A 17795-nucleotide genomic window follows, 5' to 3' on the forward strand; every position below is an offset into this window, starting at 1 on the left:
AAGTTGCATGCTATCGCCCTACCTTCTAACACTAGTGTCACATGCATTATTTTCACATCTTCATTTTTAACGAGTACTGCAGTCCTGGAACATGTATCCTTCCCTATTATCCACACAACTTTCCCCATATGAATTCCAACTTTTAACTGGTCTGTAAATACCGTATTCATTTCTTACACCATTCGAGCATTACCAATCTTCTCACATCATTCATCAGGCTGTTTACATTTAATCACAACACATTGATATTAACCTTTTCTCTTTTTCCACCCTGCTTGCAACCCTTGAACAGATCGTATCATACCCTTAAAGCTAGCCACTCCGCCAGCCAGAATTGTTGCCTCTTCATCTCTCCCATTCTCTACCTCTCCTGTTTCTGCTCCATTCCTCTCCTCTTTTTCTCCAGTCTCTCATCTGTAATGGCTTGCCTTCTTCTAGCTCATTCTCCTCCATTACCGACATCAATATGGGTGTTGTCAAGCCTACTGAAGCCATAGTCCTGACATCCGAGTCCCATTCTCCATAAAAGCAACTTTTCTTTCCACTACAGAATCATTCATCTCACTGCAACAACTTCAGTGACTTCCATCTCTGAGTGAGCTGAGGCTCAGGCAGTAACCCTCTATCGCCACCTATCAGCTCCAAAGAATAGTGTCCTGGCCAGATTTTCCTCTAGTAGTATAAATACTGTCTCAGGTCTTCCTTGAAAAGAGACTGCTAACCTAATGGGACTAACCAGGTTAACAAAGGATAAATAAAATAGTCTGCTTTTGTGATTATTCACTAGAACAAGTTAACACAATATCTATCATCATCCAACCTGACATGCACCTTCAGCTTCTCTTCTACCATTTCATTGGCTGCAGCTTATCATTTCTGCTTGAAGGATGCAATATTTCAGTATGTTACTAGCCCATATCTTATTGTTAATTTCACTGCCACTCGCATTCAGATGCTCGGATAACCCATCTACTGTGATGATATACCTGACGTGACTAGACTAAAACAGAGCTTGTTAGTAATACTCAAGAAAGAAGCACTTGGAAGCAGTTTTATATCAGTAAAGGGGAGCTGTAACTGCTCAGGAGCATATCATCTTCCTTAGCCAGTTCACAGTCTTTCCTTATTAAATATTTTTGCATTTGTGTTACTTTAAAAACGTCTTGATAACCATTGCATTAGTTATTCTTTCACTTTCAGTACTGATTTGTCACGTTATCTTTTTTTTTGAATTTCTGTAACTTGCATAACATAGCCATAAAGTTCTTTAATATTTTTCAGACTTGCATACTTAGATTAAAAAAAAATGGCAATCCAAACTTATATGCTTGCACTTAAATTGTGTATGGGTTCTAGATTTTTCTTATTCTTGTAATGAAAAACTGTGTATAACTGACTAGGTGTAAGACATTTTATCTAGATCCAGAATCACTGCCCACTCCCGTAGGATGGGTAGGCTGGCTCAATCCAGAATCAATGCCCACTACCCTAGGATGGGTAGGCTGTCTCAATCCAGAAACACCGCCCACCCCCCCTAGGAAGGGCAGGCTGGCAGTGGCCACTTGTTTCCATCCTGCACATCAGCTACAGGTGCCCACCCAGACTGCTACTCAAACTCTGGTCACCTGTGGCATAGTCAAGGATTAATCCAATGTGTAAGAGATTGCTAATAGCTTAGTTTGGTATTAAGTACAACAATTCTGACTCCATGTTATCTAATACCTTCAAACTTACCCAATATCACAGTTGAATAAAGCAGAAGATCCAAAAGTGGTTCCAGTTTTATAAGTAATCCTTCCGTTCATTATGGCTGGCAAAGGACCACAATCCTTAACTAAATGAAGAAGAAAAGAAACGTGATCAGCATCCGTGGTACAGTGCCTGACGACACTGCTTCATTCTTACTTCGCAGTGCTGGTTAGTACATTCTGAAACTGATTTTAAATATCAATGTGACATATCACTAATTAATATCTGTGCTCTTTAGATAATTATCAGAGGAAACACTAGTTCAATAATCAATTGCAATCAAACTCCTTACTCTTAAAATCAGATGCCTGTTACATACACAACAAGAGATGGTTTTGCTACTGAGTTGTTTCTGGCACAAGACACACAACCTACGTGTTTGTATCAGTTGAATGTGGTAAGCAGGCTGAAATCATATGAGCTATGTTACCCAAGTATGTAAGATGTTTTTCATACCAAGGCCCATGCAATTCAAGTACTAGGCAGTGCATGAGAACTGTTATTTGGGAGATACGGCACCTCAGCAGTCATAACTGCTAGATTAGAATGATGCCTTCAAAACTGCATACCTAGAACTTCAGAGATGGTCAGCATTAGAGCCTTTCCTGTGATAGGAATGGGAGGAGTGTAGAAAGAATGTACAATATGCTTTGAGGAAAAGATGCAAATATGAAATCTAAAATCTAAAAACAGGCTAAAGAAACATGGAGTACAATTTCCACAATAATGTAAGCCATACTTGACAGTAGCACATAAAACGTGGAATTACAGTATGTACACCAAGATCATGATGGATATATATGCTGCATCTGCAGAAAATGGAAAGTAATACGCTCATGCTCTACTTGGAAAACTTTTTAGACAACATGCTAATTTGCTTAAATGTAATAATTTGGGGACTGATGATAGTGTAAGATTAGGGGACTGGGATGGCTGCCTGCAAAGCAGGTGCTTAATGTGTTTCTTCTAGAGACTAATTAGGCTAAATGGAGAAAAGACAAGAAATGCCAGGAGGAACTGTTCCCCTTTACTGAAAGTATAAAGTGGATTATGTTTTTATTGTGCTCAGATAAGCTTTTTTCTTTATGTAGTAAGACAGTTATTTCTTTCCCAGTAGAGATGGTGTGCAACCATAAACAACAAAATTAAATTGCTCTAGGAATGTCATATAAAACTAAAAAGCAACTTCAAATGTTCATAACAGGACTCATCACTATGTATAACTTCCTTTATTGGTAGTCATTAGTGATGCAATAAATCATAGTGATGCAATAAATCATAGCACTTTATTTGTGACAAAGTAAAAGTAGAGACGGGACAAGCTGTTCCCACATGGTCTTTCATTACACCACACCTCTCTGACTGCCTGAAGCTTGAAAATGAAACAATGGAACTGATGTGATGGGACAGAAGTTAACCCAGTAGAATGTCAGGGTCCTTCATATGATGCTGGACCCGATACACAAGAGGTCCTACAGTTAGGGGCTTCTATACCATAAAAATGCCATCCGTCCCTAAATTATATGATCATGTGTGGTATGTAAAAGGCATAAGGAAAAAAATGTGGGTCTGCAAGTCAAGGATTATGGTATGTAAAAAGCATAAAAAATTGTGGGTCCCCAGGTGGAGTACAGTCTGAAATAGTGAATCTTTGTAACGGAAATAATAATTAGTTTTGTATGTTGGTTCTTACATGCCATGTAAATAAAAAAATACATGCGCAGCCCTTTTCAGCAGTTTCAACTGGTGGTGTGTATACCATATATTATGTTATATTGTATTATGTTGTATTGTATTATGTTGTATTGTATTATGTTATGTTATCTTGCTTTTTCTTCCTTGCACAGGCAGATGGGCATACCAAGTCTCAGTAATATCACTGTTTTTATTATAGTGGATTGATGGCATTTGATTGTAGCTCTGGTGACTGGGATTCAAGTAATAGGCACATGCATTTAGAGGAAATGACTATGGCGGTGGAGAAGAGTGGTCAGCTACTGTTTTGTATCCTAGGTAGCTAGTTATGGTTCTGGTGCCAGGGCACCTACTGGCAGAAATCCGGAGGAATAGCCCCAACAAACATGGGGATCTGAGATGGTAGCTTGACAAGAAGTGCAGAATTCTGTAGTTAGAGGTAGCACAGGGCAATATGGAAGCAATCTGCTGTGGGGATCTAAGGCAGGAAGCACCACATGCTTACTGTCAGTCAGAGGTAGCACAGGGCAATATGGAAGCAATCTGCTGTGGGGATCTAAGGCAGGAAGCACCACGTGCTTTTGTTAGTCTACATGGGGGTGACATTGGGTGTATATCTGAAAATATCCAAAGTAGCAACAGATAACAACTTACCTGTATCAGATTCTCAGCTCCATTGTCTAGATTTGAAGATAGGTTACCAAAAAGTATTTACACCTGGAAAGAGGAGACCACTTAGGGTGTGATATAAGGTGCTAAAGCCAGGTATGAGGGGGGAAGAAATGAGTGCCTAGGTTGGAAGAAGCGGAGTGATGGTTGGGCTGACTAGGCCAAAATAAAATATTTCAAACAGTCAAAAAGAGGATTCGACACTTGATTCCACATAATGTCTAAGTTACAGAGGTAGCCATTCATGACAGAAGCAGTTTCTATAGTGGTTTTCAGTGTCTAGTGAGAGAAATGTACTACGAAATGTGAAAAAGAAAGAGAGATCACTGAAGCAGCACCACTTTCACCAGCTAGACAGTGTGTCTTCAGTACCAAGGTAAAACAAAAAGCACCTCTGCATCCAAATAAAACATGCAGATTCTGCAGAAATATACTGATCCTTCTGTGGAGGAAGGTTAAAAGAAGTGGGGAATAGAGCAGGTTCTCAAATGGACTTATCTATCACCAAGAGTCATGTCATTTCACAGTTGCTTCAAAAGGATGATGACTACGTGAGGTTGTAGTGCCATGATGGGCTGGGGAAGGGAAAGGTGGTAATAAATGTTTCTTTACTTAGAGTAAAGCAGTTGTCCACACAGACTATTTTCAGGCCCGGACTGGGTGCGCTGTCTAGTTAAGGGACTTGATCAAGATCTCACTATAGGCAAATGGAGGCTGTTTATCAAACCAAGGACTACAGCAGTTAGTCAACCATAGTCTTAAACCTCGGCACCAAAGAGCCAGACAAGCATAACAAGATAATAAACCAAAGATAGATTCACCCGCTGCAGTGCAACTGTGAAATAAAAATAAATTCTCAGCCATGTTGGACTGTCCAAAGCTGCCCATTAAATTTACCAGAATTATTTAGTACACATCAGTGATGGAGTTTGTTAGGGGTGCACTGTTATGAAACTCCTCCGAAAAGATCTAGTAATATCAGTCTAAAAAGCAGAATGAATCACTGGACAACTGGACAGGTTTATAGAAAACAACACAGTGGAAGTCAGGCAGTGAACTTGGGCAATGTATTAATTTATCAGTTATAAACGGTGTGTGTAAGGTAAAGGTATAATATTGTATAATAGCTTCTCCACCAGTTATGTCTCACTCTGATGAGATGAATGAGTTTCATGCCAGTCTGTGATGTGGTTCTACCTTGCAGAAAAAGGAGCCTTATAGTAAATGATGACTTGTGTGGCACATTCATTTTCGATGCACAGCTTAACATGTTACTTTGATATCAGTTACTCGTTAAAAGGCTTCCAGAGATAACATCTTATTGATTCATTAATAGAATGAACTAGAAAAATAAAACCTGTAATAAGCATCCTGACAAAACAAAAAAATCTTTACAGGTTGGGTTAAAATGTTGCAGGGTTGCACAGAAAACCTATACCCATATGAGCAATGATTAATTATTTATGTTAAAGCAATACACTTTTTCACATGCAACTGGATATGCCAGACTTACCTGTTTCCTTTAGAAAAACAGTGTGTGCATTCTTGATGAAATGCTGCCTTCACAATGCATGTCGCCTAGACACTGGGGGTGGAAAAAATGTATTTATTAACTATCTAAGAATATGGTACTGGCAGCATGTGATTCATTCTGTCATGTGTTGGAAAAATTCCACCACACCCCATTTGTCTCTGTCCTTTGAGCTTCACCTTTCCCTTTTAAGGTTTGCACTACTTGTATAACAAATAGAGTAAAGTAGCCCAAACTACTGCAATAAATCTGAGTGATCTAACGTCATTCCTGATACTAAAGTGGAGCAAGGTGTGAAGTCTGTACCATTTAATATGAGGAGACTGCGAAAGAAAGGATCAGCTTGTAAGCACTGTTATTCTTGCAGGACATTACAACTTATCAAATCGGATCTCTGTGCTAATTTAAAGTGGTGTAATACAGATGAAATGTACAATATTATAAACTACATTGAATAAGAGTATTTATTGCGGAAGCCCCTTTTAAAATGAGAATACTGTTATTTCTAATAGACAGAATAACGGTTATTTTACTAAATTGCTGGTTTTGGAGTACAATATGGGTACAAAAGATTTAAAGGGTGTCACTGTTAAGAACTAGATTAATGTCTTTAGACCATTTGACTTGAATAAATAAGTTAGGGGATGCCCCTAGTTTTGTATACAAAAATGGTCTGAACTTGAAAACACATTTTGAAAAGACCAATGCTAGGGACTGCAGTAATAAAAGGAAGGAAGTAGGGATGAGGAAATGTGGGACTTGCAAACAGTGTAGATTTATTTATGATACCATGAACATTGCTATAGTGAATTACCCAAAAGTTATTTCAGCCTCAGCTAAATATGACTATAACACAACGGGGGTGTTTACATTGCACTTTATATGTCGTGCTCAACATTTTACATAAATAAGACTGAGGGCCCTTTAAAAAATAGGTTTTATCAGCATGTGTATGTGATTAAAACTGACAATAGGTTGAATGCATTTTATAAACATGCCAAAGATTGTATTAATTTAAAAATAAATTGCTTAGTATTCTTGAAAAGGTGATTCCATACCCCGGGGGGTCATTGGGAATGAAACTTGAGTACAGAGAAGTGCTTTGGCAAATTTTCCTAAGCACTGCACCCTGGCACTAAATATAAGATGTCTGTTAGCAGTGTGCTAGCTTTAGGGTGGCCAAATAGTTTTGATATTATTATGACCTTGTATTTAGGACAATTTCAGTAAGTTGTTGTTCTCAAAAATGCAGGTTTTATAATAAAATTGGTCACATCAGTACTTCTTTTTGTATTTATGAAATAAGTAACAAAAATGGAGTCTATATTTGTTTTGGTCAGGACACAATGTCTTATTTTTTAATAGTAAACCAAAGCCTTAGAGTGTGTGCCCACGCAGCTCAAAAAACCCAAAAGAAACCAGCAAAAGCTCATGTAGTGTAAAAACAAAGGCTATGCACCGAACACCCACGGAGTATAAAATAATGTGAAAGTCCCAATAGATGTGTCAAATAAAAAAAAAAATAATAATAAAATAAAAAAAAAACGCATCTGAATAAAAACAGATTCAGTGCTTTTGTCCTTTGCAAAGTATAGGACTTCATCAGAACACCATAAAAATTACTGATGGTTTTAAATAATTGATTATTCTTGTCATGTGACTGTGTAAAGCTTTCTAAAGGTAATAAAAAAACATTTCTTTATTTTTAATAGCATTTTTAACTGAATAATTTATTTACAGGAGTTCAACATTGTTTTTATACACACAAAAAATTTAGTTCATGACGAGTGTGTTCAAACATTTCCAAATGTTATGGAGTGCTTCTAAACACATTTTTAAATTATTTCTTTTTTTTTGTTTATGGTTTTTAGAATGTGTTTAAATATTGTTACATGTTACACTGAAACTGGCTTTTGACAGAATCATCATAATATATAACTAGTAATTATGCCTTGTATGTTTGTTGTCCCCCCCCCCCTGTTTAAAGAATGAAAGAAATAATGTAACTTTGGATTGTGAGGAGGTTTTGAGCATAATACAGAGTGAAAGCATTTAGTCTTTTTTAACGTGTGAGCAAGAAAGCTGTGCTTTCATCTTTGGGTTGGCATTTCTTTTTGGATTTGGCCATTATTTTTATATGCAGTTTTTAGCTTTTCTTTGGGTATTGAGATGTAGATTCAGGTCTTTCAAGCAGTTATTGGTGGTATTTCCAGATGTTTTAAGGTGGAGAAGATCCTAGCAGAATTTTATCTTTTATATATAAATCCAGGCATAGGCCTCGGCCTCTGTAGCCTGTAAGAGACATTGTAAACTGGTGAGACTTTTAGATGCTTGATATAAGCTCATACCCTAGATTTCCTTGTTTAGGAACATTTGTGGTTTCTCAAGCTGGGCAATGTGCTTGCATAACAATATTCTGTATATAATGGTTTACTGTCATTTACTCGACTCACAGGCGGTTGTGTCCACTTGGGCAAATTCTGCTTTGCAAACATTGTAATGTCAAAAACTAACATTACTGACTATCCAACGTTGCCCCCTTCTGGACCCATGGTAACATTTGTTCCTAGGTACAGAGCAGTAGGGAGCTTTGAGGTTCAGAGTTTGTGTTGGTTATAGTGAAATCTGGCATTTCAACTTTCAAGGAATTGTTTTGAGCATATGAGGACTCAACTGCTTGTGAGTGGAGTACATGATAGTAAACTATATATATAATATTTTATTAAGGACCTGATAAGTGAGAAATACAAATACAAGAGGACAGTGTTCTCTTTGGAATGGGAAGACATACCCTTGCTGATTGGTTGGGCTAAGCAGAAGGATTTCCCAACAATAGTTGACATGTGGTAGTCATAAGGGAATTAATTTATCATAACAATGCCTAGATGTCTAATAACAGTATCATCTTTGAGAATGGTATTATTTATGTGATAGCTGCAGAGGTGGTCTTCTTTCTCAAAGAGCACAGTAATGTTTTGCATCGACCTTGAGTCCTTAGTCTTGGTATCAGAGGATAGTAAGGTCTAGGCTATCTTGCCAAAGATGGGAATTGGTTGTTGATTGACAGTGCAGACACCTGAGAGCATGGTAAGGCATAAAGCTGAAACTGAGAATCTTTACATGCAGCAACCAATACCATTCAGTGACCTAATGTAGTTATGATGTTTTACAATATAAAGTTATGCTGCTAATGATTAATAGCTGCTGAATTGGGAAAATAACAGAGACATCGAACTGAAGGAGAAACATTTTTTTTCCAGCCCAGGAGGTAGCCATACTCCATTAGAATACCACAGTCAGAAGAATTTTCAAATTTATTCCAGAAATGACATGGTTATACCATTCTGTGTGCTTTCTTTTTATAGTAAGACTAACACTTTTGGAGCAGAAGTAGCTAACCCTTTGGATACATATTTGACTGAGTATTTCACAAAACCTGTTTGTTTGGGTATATTATCAAGGACAGAAAATTCATTAACTGTATTGTGAAATTCAGGTAAACAGTAGATACAGTTGAAGTGTAAGCACCACATGATGGAGCTAAAATGTATAGTTAAAGCTGTGGAAAGACATTTATGGCCCTCACCAATAAGGACAGGAAACCTCATAATACGGTGCCCATCACAGTATGTTATTGTGGAAGGTAGGTCAAGCCTACTCAACTTTGGGGACTTTTTCGAAAAAGCCACACAAAAGGGATGGATGAAGGGAAAATCATATGCACTCTCTACACTGACTTGGCCAAAGCCTTTGACAAAGTACCCCACATGGGCATTATTGAAAAGCTTGCTAAATTAGGAATAAATTCCTACTGGATTGCAAACTGGCTCATATACAGGACAGAACTATATAGTGGTGGGTAGAAAAAAATATTCTCATTTCCACTTATAGTATTTTTGTGCTAACTGGATTAACTCATTTTTAAAAGCTAAGTGACTTGCCCTCATTTCTGCTTTCCTGTCTCAGATTGTCCTGTCAGGAAACATTAAAACACCCAACTGCAAGATGTTTCCTTTAAGTGAATGAGGTTTGATACTGTATACCTGCTCACATGCAGCGAGATTATAATTTCATGAAGAAAATGAAGCCCATAACTACTCACAGTTGGCACATCAATGCTAATTAGATTGCCATTGTATAACATCTCTCTCCAAGTGAGCAGAGCTGGGATGTACACCCAGAATTTTGTAACATGTCTTTATTGAGTGATTGTGGATATACTTTGGGGGTTCTGTAACATACCTTTTACTGAGGGGAGAGTGCACATACTCTGGGTTCTGTACGTGTCTTACTGAGGGAAGTGTGGTAGTACTCGGGGATGTTTATCATACTGATCACTGTTGCAGAAGCTTTTAACATATGGGTTTCATTCTGCATAGGATATAGCAGCTGGCCAGCTTCCAAAGCTTCAGGGTGCCTTCCACATGCCCAAACTGTTGGGCAGCTCAAGTTGAACTGCCTAAAAGGAAAGGTTTGGGCTCAAGCCATTTACGACATTCCTGTCACCAAAGAATATGCTTCATTGAGGCTTTAGAGGATCGATGGGCAGCTTGTGCTATTCCTTTTCTGGCAGATAAGTTTCCTTTTCAGAATAATCCTTCTTTTTCAAAATATTTATTAACACCTTCCTGTTCAGGAAAGTTATTTCAAAGTACAGAGTTTAAGTTTTAATGATGTGTTCTATTTTTAAATGAAAAGGCTTTTTATCCTGTCAACTTAAAAGTTGTTTAAAGTAATTAAAAACTGTTTTTCCTGTGGGGAGATTGTTGGTTTTACTTTTGAAGGCTGGCAGTGTTTCGAAAGTGCATTTTACTGTTTATATGAAAAAAGAGACTTTTAAAGACTTTGTTTTACTAGCTTTTTAGTTTGACCATGGAACAAACTGTCAATCCCACGATTAGTCCTTCTTCCAGCCACAAAAAGAAAAAGTTAAGCAGCTAGCCTTTACCATCACATCAGGCTAGCAATTTGTCTCAGTTGCAGGTGGATGACTCTGCTGTGGCCATTAGATGCATCTTAGACCACTCATCTTTTAGCCCAGAACCCTCTTTTGTCACACCTACAACTTGTTATAAAGTAGTTTCTGGTAAAGGAAAGAGGGCATATCTCTTCCTGAATAGATTCAAGATTCTGAATCTGGACAAGAAGATGAAGGGACAGATGCAGGATTTTCTCCTCAGATTTCTGATTCAGGCTTATAGGATACCTTAGTTTCTGAATCTCCTTGTGGGGGGGGGGGGTCTCTTTTTCTGGGATGATTTCCGGTGCGTGACAGTGTTTTCGGTGGGAGAACACTGAGGTTTCTCAGTCCCTCGGAAAATACTATGAGCTGTTACAGAAGGAATTTCCAGAACCTTCATTCATTTCTCCAAGTCTGTCAATTTTGGAGAATGTACGCATCTGCTTGGAATTTTCCTGATAATTAGCTAGTTTCCCCTAAAAAAGGCAGAATATGTAAAGGTTCCTCAAGCTTTTAAGTTTTAATACACTCTTCCCATACTTTACCCAGTAGCTATAGTTTTAGTTTATCCTGTTGTAGCTAAACATTTAGTTAATTCCATCCTACTCTTTCTGATAAGTAGGGGAAAAAATGTATATGCTTCTGCAACTTTGATTTTCAGAATTTTGAATTGTCTGACTAACTGTGAAATTCAGGAATGTTTTGTCTACAGTTTCTTTTTACGAGGACAAACCTGCTTTAAATAATTGAATTAGTTCTATTGTACAAGTCACTGCATATTGTTTACAGGGCATGTATGACTGTGCTGATGCTTCAAGGGTTATGGCCACTGGTTCTGTTTTGAGAAGGTTTAGCTGGCTACATTCTCAGAACTTTCCAGATGATGATATAAAAAGAGATTTTAAATTCTTCTTTTGGATAGAGATTTAGTTTTTGGCCCCTCTTTTGCAGAGGTGATCAAAAAGTTCAACAAAAGGGGTAAATTGATACAAGGAATCTCAAAGAATTTTCAGCCCTCCATTTCCCCATTTTCTAAGGAATTCTCTAGCCACTACTCCAGTTTTGGTAAATAAATAAATAAATATACCATCTCGACAAAATGCAGGTTTAAGAAATGGGAAAGGGGTTCCAAAATGAATTCTGGAACTTCCCAAACAAAGGACAGTCTTGACAAGTCAGAATGACTATTTAAGGTGCCTTTTAACCCCAGCCCCACCCTGGCAACCCCATTTCCCTTCCAGAAAGTCTGAATTTCCAGTTTTCTCTCTGGCAACAGATGATTAATCACCAAGGTTACACATGGCAGTGAGAGGAAATTCCTCCTTTCCATGGGGTAATCCTTCATCCACCAGACCAGATACTCTTATTTCCACCTGTCCTCCTTCACAGACTGTCACATGGTGTTACAGAACCAGTTCCTTCTTCCCAGATGGGGAAGGTTTTTTATTCTAGGGTGTTTTTAGTGCCAAAGAAATAAAATGAGTGGAGACCAGTTATAAATCTTTTTTTCCTTAACCTATTTGTGATGGTGCCCAAATTCAAAATTATATTGCTTCACAACCTGCTGTCTCCTATTCCTTCATTCATGTTTCCTGGTTATGCTAGATTTAAAAGATGCTTACCAAAACATCCCAGTTCATCCTGACTTCAGGCGATTCTTAAGGTTTTGTCTCTCTGGATCACATTATCAGCTCTTTGCCTTACCATTTGGACTATGCACTGCATTGTGAGTGTTCACAAAGCATCTAGCTCCAGTTACAGCTCACTGCAGGCTATAGGGTATACACATTTTTCCACATTTGGACGACTTGCTTATTTTTGCAGAGCCTTTTTCAGTGTCAAGAATCTCTCACTTGGGTGAGAGATCGCTTACACATACTGAGATTCCAAGAAAACAAAGTATTGTTTGACTCCTTTACAGAGGATTTACACAGGATTGAGTTTGTGGGGTGTCAGCTTGAAAGCTCAGTTTAAACAGCTTTTCTTCAATGTGAAAAACAAAACTAAATCTAGATGTGTTAGTAGGGATTTCAATTCAGACTTTCCTTTTGGGTGATACAGTGGTGCAGTGGTTAGCGTTACTGTTTCTCAGCAGTTGGTTCTTTGTTTCAGTTCCTGGCTAGGTTGCCTTCTGTATTGAGTCTGCATGCCCTTTTTGTGTCCATGGGGTTTTCTTCTGAAAACTCCATTTTTCTCCTTCATCCCAAAGATTCATCAATAGGCTATGCTATCAATCTTAAATTGCCTGTGTGTATGTATGTTTGTGTACGAATATACTTCCTGATAGACTTGCTTTCTATCCAGGAATGTTTCTTGCCGTATGCCCACTGTCTAACAGCATGGGTTTCATCTCCTTTACATCTCTGAATAGGTTCAAGTGGGTGCTGGAAAATGAATGAATGACTTCATTGATTTATGACTGGACAGGGCTCACTTGCCAAAACATTATGCTCTTCTGTAAGACATGGTCAGTGAAAATAAGGTAAAGATGTGTCCCAAATGAAGCATTAGTGCATTTGATCACATTATACTAGTGTCTGGTTTTCAGTAATTTTATTTTAAGGCCTTCCACTGACAGTTATGGCATTTACAGATAGAGATACAGTTTTCGGCCCCTCTTCTACAGACCTTCTACTGATCTATCAAAAAGATCAATGAAAGGGGCAAGTTGATACAGGGAATCTCAAGATTTTTCAGCCCTCCTTTGCTTGGCCATGCCATTATTGTAGCAGATTCTCAAACACCTGCAAATTTCTGCAAGCAGATGTAGTGTTTATTATTAATCACTCTTTTGCATATACACAGATAAATTACCCATCCTATTTAAGGTTAATTACTGATGCTTTGGGATTGTTGCTTTGAGTAAAAACTTTGAACTTTAAATAGTTCTACACTGTTTTCAGCATCACTTCTAACAAACAGGTTGCATTGCTGAGGACAAAATTGATTGTTTGGAGAATGGGGAGCCATACTTGACCATGGTGCAGTCACTGTTTGACCTCTGTTTAGATGATGAGTGGATCTATCACTCATCCGTTTAGCAGAATGTTAGCAGATGTCTACTCATGCCAAAGCCTTAGATTTTTGATTAATACATTATGGCAACCTAACTTATCAACACTTTTTACAAGGTTTCATGATTCCTGAAGTTACCAAACTCTAGAGGTAAATTACAGAAATGCACAAATCCAGATTATGTTACTAATTTGTATGGCAATGAAGTTCTCCACCATCAGCAAGAGACTTTATCAGGCCAAAGTGTCTTCACTTGTTGATGTTGAATGTGATGTAATCATTTATGGATTAAAGTTTTACCACTAGATTTTTTTTATTGCATCAGACAGCAATTTCTTCAAGTTATTCCCACAGCTTATTTGCAGTTTATTTGAATTAAAGGACCAGCCAGGGATGTGGTGATGGCTGACATCAAAGTAGAAGGCATTCTTTCTGCTTATAATGCTCACTCTAGGCATTACTGTACTTAACAAATGGTCCCTAGTTTCCTTGACTTTTTTTGTATTTTCTTGGATATATTTTTGTAGGATGGTTATGAATGCCTATCAAAATGCACTGACTTTTAACTGGTTCCTGCATGCCCTTTAATTTTATTTTTCTCACAGTTTGCAACAAACACAGAACAAAAATGAGTTGTGACTGTCTCCACCCATACCCTTCAAGAGTACCTCATTATGTGGAATGTTCCTCATTTGGGGTCTTAAAAGGCCCATGTTTCTCATAGTTCTACATTGAAAGGGTTTTTTACACATTCCATATAAGGAATTTTTTAATTGATATTAATGGTAAATAATACCCAATCATCGTAATTCATTAAGTGAACTTTTTATATGCAAAAAGTAACACAAATTAACCACCCTGTCAGCATCCTAGTTGAAGTTGTCTGTAAGCTGTTAGTAAGTATTCTCCAATTTTGTTCCATTTTTAGAGTTAGTGTTCCTCATTTTGGGGATTGAAGGTTGAGAGCTATGTGCCACCTGCTTTCACTGAAGTAGAAGCTACGACTGCCAGTACAATCATGTTAAGAACAGCAAATGAAATACTATTGACATGCTCTTTGGTCCCAAAATATGTACCTGTATGAGGCAAGGTCAGTGCTTGTCCTTTTGTAACTGAATTTAAAATATGGGCCCTGACCACAGTTGTAAGTCTCAGAAGGTTACTGTGCCCTGAAACTTTTAAAAGTAATTGTCAATTCTTTCCAAGAGAAATTTCTTACTGGACCTGTTTAACAAAAACTGGAATTTTTAGCACCACTTGAAAAAAAGTCAGTGTGTCTTCTAATAATCCAGAATTTTTGGTAATGTTTTTGATGTAAACCAAATATACAAACCCAGAAGCCTGATTAAACTCTGTAGAACTTGCCTATAGTTCTACTAGACTTGAAATATGCCACTGTAGATTGAAGAAAAAGTATTAGGCAATATCAGTTTTTACCCAAGGAGATCCCTTTAACAATGTCATTAGCAACACTTCTGCTATATCCTCTAACAAAAAACACTTGTAGAAGTACATCCTTCAAATATTCCCAAGCCATCCTGGATAAATGGACAGACTGTTTATAACCTTTCTTTTCATATACACAGATGAACACTAACAAATGTTGAGTTGACTTTCTAAATCCTGAACACTGAGAACATTATTTTTCTAACCCCTCCAATAAAAAATCTTGATAGCTAAATAATTCACTTTGTCAGACAATTCTTATGATGTAAGTTATAAAAAGAATACTGTTAGCACTACACATAAATTCTTCAGATTTATTTTAGGTGTCTGACCACATAAACAAATGTTACTGACAAAAAATGACACTAAACAATAGCGCCATTCTACACAAAAACTCTTCTATCATACCCCCCCCCCCCCCAGGCAAAGGGTAAGTTAGCAAACACTGAGGCTTTGCATGCACCCATGGCCATTCCTTTCAAGTATCTATAATATTTTATATCAAAACACAAAATTATTTTCTGAAGTGAGTCCTACCGTTTTAGCTCTCTGGCTAATGTCCCTGGTATTGGTAAGGCTATGGATATTTAACCTAATGTCCCTAGCACTGCCAATAATCAACTTCAGCACTTTGTCAAGGACATTAAATAAATACATGTTTTATTTTTCCAGTAATTACAATAAATTTATAATGCAGGAGTTTCCCTGGGATTCAGTAATGTTGTCATCAGTAGTAAGCTTTAATTGCCACTAGTACTAGGCATTTCTGATTCAGAGATGGTCCTACTGTAGTGTATGTATGCTAGGAGGTGCAACACCCAGCCATTTCTGATTCAGAGACCGCCCTACCATAGGTCATGTATGCTAAGAGGTGCAGCAGCCAGCCATTTCTGATTCAGAGACCGCCCTACCATAGGTCATGTATGCTAAGAGGTGCAACAACCAGCCATTTCTGAATTGAGATGGCCGTACCGTAGGTCATGCATGCTAACAGGTGCAGCACCCCAGCCATTTCTGATTCATAGATGGCCCTACCCTTGTTCATGTATGCTAAGAGGTGCCACACCACATTAGGCTGTTCCTTTGGCTTAATGCAAATGCCAATGAGACATCCTGAGGGACAGGCATATGATAATGAATCATCTGCTTTCTCCTGAAATGCCTGTGGCAAAAGTGATTTACACAGCTGAGTGATTCACAGAGAAGCTCAGCTGTGTAAAAACCTTACCACTGTCTGCATTTAATTAACACAGCCAGAAGTTTGCAATTACCCATTACTTTCAGTGGGTGAGACTGTGTTAGAGGTGAATGCCAGGGATTATAATGGTTATGTGGTGGCATATACAAGTACATATGTTTGCGGCTGTGTGTTTGAGTGAATGCAGAGGTATGAGTGATCTCAGGTGTGTGTATGTGTCTGTTTGCCTAAGAAGTCATAATAAGGGGGGTGGGTGTGTGTGAGAATGAATGTGTGCGACCAAGTGGGGGGTGTTCTTGATGCACTGGTGTGTGTGTTTGGGGGGTAGGGTGTGAAAAATGTCCATACTTCACAACTCCCCTTAAACTAACAAGCACTGGCTGTAGTACGGGAAGGGACACTAGATAGCACAGATACATTTATAATAGTATTTTAAAATCTCTTAAAATGTTAAGAGAACAACAGATTTTACAGCAAGAAGCATGAAGAATAAAAAAAGTAGGAAACTCTTATATATGACAGTATGGAGTGACTGCATTCGTCCATGACAAAGTGACAATATATGCATGGATGTTCTGGTCAATTGGAGACAGTTGTGAGTTATGGGTGTGTATGTATACATATATATATATATATATATATATATATATATATATATATATATATATATATATATATTCATTCATTCCTCCAAACACACACACACACACACACACACACATATATATATATATATATATATATATATATATATATATATGTTTGCATGTGTGTGTGTGTGTGTGTTTGGAGGAATGAATGAAGGAGTCTCCGTGCCAGTATTTTGCATGGGCTGCTGATAGTGACTGCTGCAGCAAAGGGTATGTTAGCACTTGTGATGATCACTTAGCAATTCAGAGACATGCAAAGTAGAGTTGATAGAGGTCTGTCCTCATTGTAGTTAATGTGCCTCAGAATCACCTATTTCCACAATTGTGTTGAAAGGCCCTTTTTGCTGAAATGTAACACTCAGACTTCAACCTGCTTCTGAATCCTAGCATTATTTTTTTTTTTTGCTAGAAGAGGATTACATTTTATGTTTGCATATTTTGGAAAAGGTTCAGTCCTTGAGCCCCCAGATGAAACTATAGGCCTTAAAATAGCATGGGCCAAATGTCTCTGACTTTTAGGAATCCTAAAGAGGACTTGTATTCTAGCTTATTCTGTATCCAAATCTTCAAAAATGTCATTATTCAACAATTTATTTTGAAACAAAATCTAAACATAAACTCCATGCAGTAACTACATTCATCTTCTAATATGGATTTTTTGAAATCGCCATTGTAGTTTTGTACCCTCATTATGAGAAGTCCTTCCTTCTTGTTCTTCGTGAATCTTGGCCACTTCAGTTCCTTTAACAAACTTAAAGTTCATGTCTCTTTCACACTTAAAATTTGTATTAGGAAGGATGTGTCAGTAGATCCCTAATATCCCTGCTGTGACTTGGCAAAAAGGTGGCTAATGTCTGAAGTGATGAGTTGACAGAAATACAT

General features: G+C 37.7%; 1 protein-coding gene across 1 annotated transcript in view; it reads right to left on the reverse strand.

Moving 5' to 3' along the window:
- LOC122805775 overlaps window positions 1–17795 on the reverse strand; it is an 889800-nt gene that overhangs the window by 136821 nt on the left and 735184 nt on the right. The window contains exon 19 of the mRNA XM_044076042.1: window positions 1735–1834. Within this exon, the coding sequence (XP_043931977.1) occupies window positions 1735–1834 (100 nt within the window). The remainder of the gene's footprint in view (window positions 1–1734; window positions 1835–17795) is intronic.

The sequence above is a fragment of the Protopterus annectens genome, chromosome 7.part0, assembly GCF_019279795.1.
Source record: "Protopterus annectens isolate FY-2018-M chromosome 7.part0, PAN1.0, whole genome shotgun sequence".
Classification (NCBI taxonomy): Eukaryota; Metazoa; Chordata; order Ceratodontiformes; family Protopteridae; genus Protopterus; species Protopterus annectens.